The sequence below is a fragment of the Oratosquilla oratoria genome, chromosome 1, assembly GCF_046742065.1.
Source record: "Oratosquilla oratoria isolate Oo_2021 chromosome 1, ASM4674206v1, whole genome shotgun sequence".
In the NCBI taxonomy this organism is placed as follows: Eukaryota; Metazoa; Arthropoda; class Malacostraca; order Stomatopoda; family Squillidae; genus Oratosquilla; species Oratosquilla oratoria.
In genome coordinates, this window is record NC_134777.1 from 106,861,887 (window position 1) to 106,867,886 (window position 6,000).

Here is a 6,000-nt window from a genome sequence, read left to right on the forward strand (position 1 = left end):
TGAGAAGTATGATAGGGGCTACTAGGCTGGATAGAGTGATAAATGAGGTGAGGAGGAGAATGGGATGGAAAGGGAGTTAGCAGATAGGGTTGATGGAAGAGTATTGGGGTGGTTTGGACACATGGAAAGAATGAGTGAAGAAAGGTTAGTAAAAGAGGTGTGGAAGGAGTGAACATGAGGGGGTGACCAAGGATAAGATGGATGAATTGGGTAAAAGAGGCATTGGGGAAGAAGGGGATGTCTGTTGAGGAAGGACAAGAAAGAAGAGAAGATGTGAATTGAGAATTGGTTGTGTATGGATGATGCTGTGATGCATGCATGAGAGGGAGTGGGTGGGGGATGGGGGTGAGGGAGTATGTGTGAAAAATAAATTGATGCCGCCTGAAGGAATTTCTCCCCGTCTTTTCCATTTCTACATGAGGGGACAGAGAAGGGGGTCACTGATTTAATGAAGCTGCCTTGCTGTGTCTTGCACCACTCCTTCTGACCCAGGGCAGTGGGCAAGATGCAGGGATGGCCCATCATCCAGGAGGAGCCAAGATAAGGGGAAGGGAAGGGGGTGGATGGGAGTGGAGTATGTGGGGATGGAATGGGTGGGAGGGGTTTTTATGCCTTTGTTTTTTGGCCACCTCCCTTGTAAGGAAGAAAAAGCCTTTGGTATATGTATGTATTATATAAACAACACTTCCCAGATATCAGCCCCACAGAAAAATCCCTCTTAGATGAGGTAGGTTTTACACTGGCATATGCTAGTATTCAGGACACTATTCAACATTAAAATATTACCAATACAGGATAGGCCTGGCCACAGATTCAAACTTCCTAAGATGCAACCACCACACAAAAGATACAGAGCACCATGTTCCACAATGCCCCACATTAACAATCCCAAGACAGCAACACAACATTTGTTCCCTTAGTGACTTAGGGCCTGTCTGGAGGCTATTGCCAGTTTCCTGATGGTTGTGGGTCTCCTGCAAAAGAGATAATGAGCATTGGACTCTCATCACATGACAACCCTTCCTCATCAACTTTAAAGAATTTATGAAGTAGTATATATATACAATATATACACATATTTTTCTTATGTTATCTTTTTCAGCCTGCCAATATCATGTTTGACACAGAAAATAAACACATAAAGCTGGGAGATTTTGGACTGTCACGTCATTTAATTGAACCTGCTCAAAACATGAACTGTATGACTCCTTTAACTGAATGTCGACCACACACAACTGGAGTGGGAACTAAGGTGTATATTGCACCAGAGCAACTTTCAGGGACCAATTATGATGCTAAAGTAAGTAATTTATTTCTCTATTCTTTTTCATAAATGTTTGATGGACTTTATCACAGTTATTCCTAACCATAATGGATGAATTAGGGCCTTCATCCCCATGTAAGGGGTAGCAAAGCTCACACCTACCCCACACTTGGTGGTGTGTGCTTTAATCAGTCACCTTCCCTATAAGAGGGAGAAGGCTGTTTGGTGTGTGTGTATATATATATATGAAATTTATTATGCAAATGTTTAAAGTGTGTGCAAGAATATAACAATTTTAAAGTTATATTTATTAATTAAAATTTATATGTTTGTTTTGCAGAGTGATATATACAGCTTAGGGATCATCATATTAGAATTATATCAGCTGTTCAACACAGAGTCAGAAAAGTATGAATATATCTTTGCTCTCAGAAATCGGGAACCTTTGAAAAATATGAAGCCACATTTTATACACCCATATCTAAAAACAAATTTACCTCAAGTGGTGAGTAGAGTTAATAATTACAGCTGCTTTGAACTCTGACTAGTAACCTGCACCCCATAATAGCTAGCAGTGGTTCCAAAGCCCTCCCATACATCTCTATCTGAAGAAACTTTGGATGTCTGTATTGTATGAGTGTGGGTCTACTGTAATTCTCTCACAAGTTACCAGAAGGAGGAGGATGTAGGAACAGTCATTGGCTATCAGTTCTGCTTAGCAAATTTTAAAATTTCGGATGGAGACCAAATGCAACTACTCAGTTTTAAATGTGGGTAGTGGAGGGATGATTCCCTCTAATGTCCATTTCACAGGACCATTGCAAGCAGGAACTTATCATTGGGCCTTAAGCAGGGCCATCACTCAGACTATATCTTAGGATTTCTCTTTTAGGAGACTACAACCCTGAGATATCCAATTGGAACCTCCAGGCTGGCCCATTGGTCACTCAGAGAGGACTTTGTATTATTGCATGAATTAACCAAGTGTTGGATAATCAGCACATGTATTTACCTACAGTAGTTGTATTATACAGGAAGGGACCTATGCTCGTAGTGACCCATATTTGTATCTCGCAACATGTAGTTCTTAAATTCTTGTATGGTGTTTGAACATATATTGTTTCATCCATTTTGTTCCAGACATCCACCACTCTGTGTGGATTTTTTTCTTTTCTTTTCTTTTCTTTTTCCCCCCAGATCGCTTCTATAACTATCTTTTTTTTTTTTTTTTTCCATGTTCCCTTGTTTTTCTTTTATCCCACTTTAATAAGTCTTCTCTGTCAAGGACTTCCATGCCTTTCATGATTCTGTAAATGGCCAAAAGATCTCTCTTTCTCTTTTTTGTTCCAGGGTTGGTAGTTCCAGTTTAGACAATCTTTGTATGTCAATTCTGAAAGTGTTGGGGCCATCTTTGTCATTGCTCTTTGGATTCTTTCTAATTTCCTTACATTTTTTTTGTACTGGGTAGCCATAGTGTCACAGCATAATCCAATCTTGGTCTTATCAGTGATTTTTTTTAACCATTACTTCATCCAAGTAATTAAAATCCACCCTTATTGATCTTAATAAATTGTAGGTTTCTCTGACTATTTTGTTGTTTACATGCTTGTCTGGGGACAAGTCTTTGGTGATAATTACTCCATGGTCCTTTTCGGAGCCAACTTTCTTTACTTCCTTTGTATCGAAGTAAAGAAAGTTAGTGGTGACTACATCTGGTGGATATTGTGTGTTACCAGGCAGATGGTGCATACTGTTTCAGTGTAGTATTCTGGGCTTAAATGTTTATGAATAGTGCCTCTGAAATTTTGAAATGTTGCCTGTGGTAGAATGGTTTGGTAATGTCTGTGGTAGTTTGGATTCTTTTTTATTATCCCGTCTTCTCCTTTATGCATGGGGGGACGGAGAGGGGGGGTCACTGATTTAATGAAGCGGCCTTGCTGTGGATATGCTGTGTCTTGCGACACTGCTTCTGACCCAGGGCAGTGGACAAGGTGCAGGGATGACCCGTCATCCAGGAGGTGCTAAGATGAGAGGGAGGGTGGAGGGGTGTGGAGTGTATTCAGGGATGTAATGGGTGGGAGTGATTTTATGCCTTTTCCTTTTTGGCTACCTCCCTTGTAAGGGGGAAAAAGCCTTGGTATATGTATGTATGTATGTATGTATATGGAATGCTTATGCTAGAACTTTAATTCTATGTGCTTGTTCTGAATGTTGTTTATTTGTAGTATATTTAGTTTGTTTTGTACTTTTGTGTTTTTTTGGTATTGGTTTGGAGTGTTGTTGGAGCATGTCCAGCTTTTGCATTGGTTTGTGTTCAGTGTAGTGCATCTGAGTTGGATCCAGGTTTTGATTGTGTTACATTGTATCGATATGTGGAACAATTTATTTCTTTTGTGCATCCTAGGCAAGTATAGGGGCCTGGATTTGTTGTTGTGGCTGTGGCTATGATGAGTATGAGTGGGAGGACAGGCACTAGTGTAGTATTTTCCTTAATTGAAAATGAAAAGATGAGAGGGAGGGTGGGAGGGGTGTGGAGTGTATGTAGGGATGAAATGGGTGGGAGTGTTTTTATGCCTTTCCCTTTTTGGCTACCTCCCTTGTAAGGGGGAAAAAGCCTTGGTATATGTATGTATGTATGTATGAAAATGAAAAGAGGGTGGAGGTTGGAGAACATGAAGATTTGTGACAGTTCTCAAGTCTTTAGCTGTGTTAGATTCCTTATCCTTTCATGGATATGCTGGCTGTCCATCATTGTCAGGGACATCTTTTGAAGGTCTACCCCATTGTCATCATTCTGAGTGACCTATGGACCAGCCTAGTAGCCACGGCTGGATACCTCTGGGCTGCAAGGTTTCAACAAAAAATATGTGATGTTGCAGATTAATAGTGAACATTGTGTTGATGGATTGCTTCCTTTAGATTTATATGTCTGATTTTTCATATATAGCTTTTTTTCACTTTACAACCACATACTGAGTTGTGCATTTTTCCCTCAGATCTTAGAAAACATGTTTAGTTATGCATAAATTATAGGGAGCTAACCAGATATGAAGAATGATTATACATGCAACTTAGAATTGATTTGCTTTTTTTCAGGTGTCTTTAATTACACAGCTTACGGAACCCTTACCACAAAATCGTCCATCTGCAGAAGATGCACTTTGTTTATTAAAGGAGTTACCTAGCAGTATTGAAGCAGATACTGACTGTACACAGAATTATGATTGTTCTCCAGGAAGTAAACTGGAAGATGGTTCTGGAAGAGTTTTCAATGGTCAAGGTGCAAACAGTATTAAAAACGCCGAATTTGCTCAAGGTGCAAATAGTATTAAAGAGTCCAAATTTGCCCAAGGTGCAAACAGTATTAAAGAATCCAAATTTGCTCAAGATGGAAACGGAACACAAAAATTGCAGTTGACTAATAATGAAAACATAGGTGAACAGTATTCTTTAAGATACAATGATGAGTTGCATTATTCAAACCTTGAAAAAATAAAAGATTTGCAAAATGAAAATACTATATTAAAAGAAGAGAAAATTAGTTTAGTAGAAGAAAATAGTAGATTGCTTAAAGAAATTGAAATTTTAAAATCTGAATGTCTCCACACTTGTTATCACAAGGAAAGTTAGGTTTTAATGTTACCATCATTGTTGAAGTTTCACATATTAGGACAGGGAGATGTTGGTCACCATGTAAATGAGTCAGTTGGCCTTGCTCTGTATGTACCTTGCCTTACTACATTGTTTCTGAACCAGACAGCGGCTGGGGGACTAGGATGACCATTCATCCACAAGACATACATAAATACAAGGGAGGTAGCCAAAAAGGAAAAGACATAAAATCATTCCTACCCATTCCATCCCTGAATACACTCCACACCCCTCCACCCTCCCTCTTATCTTAGCACCTCCTGGATGACAGGTCATCCCTACACCTTGTCCACTGATCTGGGTCAGAAGCAGTGTCACAAGACACAGCACATCTACAGCAAGGCCGCTTCATTTGTTTCCCTTTTATCTTAGCTTCTTGTGGATGAAAGTAATCATCCACAAGAAGCTAAGATAAAAGGGAAACAAATGTGTGACAGATGGAGGTGGGTGCATGCCTTAGCTGGTTACCTCCCTTTTAAGGGAGAAGAAGCCTTTTGGTATATAGATTGATAGCTCAAGCTGTCATAAATTATATTTTATATATCCACCTTGACGAATTTGAATTATACTTGTTAATTGGCAATTCACTTGCAACAAGAATGTATTTAAGAAATTTGTTGAGATTTTATAAGAAATTTTGAATTTGTTGTGATGTATATAGGTCAAGTCACATTTTAGTATAAAAAGTGTCCAGATATGAAATAAACCCTACCAGAAGAACATGCTTTTATTTTTATTATGTCTTTGGGGTACTGTATGAAGTTGTTGTTGTTGTTGTTGTCGTTCCCTAGACTGTCTGTCCGAGCAGTCCCGTCTCCCCAAGGAAGGCCACAGCCGAAACTGGGTTTTCCCACAAATCCTTTATAGAGTGTATGTTGTGTTGTTTGCGTGCATGATTGTGTATAATGCAGTCTTCCATTATGTGTTGTATGGTATGGGGTGAAGTGTTACATCCTGGGCAGCTGTTCACAACACGGTCGTCCAGCCTCTTCTGGTAGCTTAGAAGTGCTGGGTGGTGACCGCATCGCAGTCTGGCCAAGTGGACTCTGTCCTTTCATGGGAGAGAGGATTCAGAAGGGTGGATA

General features: G+C 39.7%; 1 protein-coding gene across 5 annotated transcripts in view; it reads left to right on the forward strand.

Annotated features, from left to right (window-relative positions):
* Positions 1-5,647, forward strand: part of LOC143024689 (eukaryotic translation initiation factor 2-alpha kinase 1-like) — a 53,767-nt gene extending 48,120 nt beyond the window's left edge. For all 5 annotated transcript variants that reach the window (XM_076183694.1, XM_076183713.1, XM_076183703.1 and 2 more), the window contains 3 exons: positions 1,103-1,300; positions 1,605-1,769; positions 4,361-5,647. In XM_076183694.1, the coding sequence (XP_076039809.1) occupies positions 1,103-1,300; positions 1,605-1,769; positions 4,361-4,894 (897 nt within the window). In that variant the 3' untranslated portion in view covers positions 4,895-5,647. The remainder of the gene's footprint in view (positions 1-1,102; positions 1,301-1,604; positions 1,770-4,360) is intronic.
* The last annotated feature ends 353 nt before the right edge of the window (positions 5,648-6,000 follow it).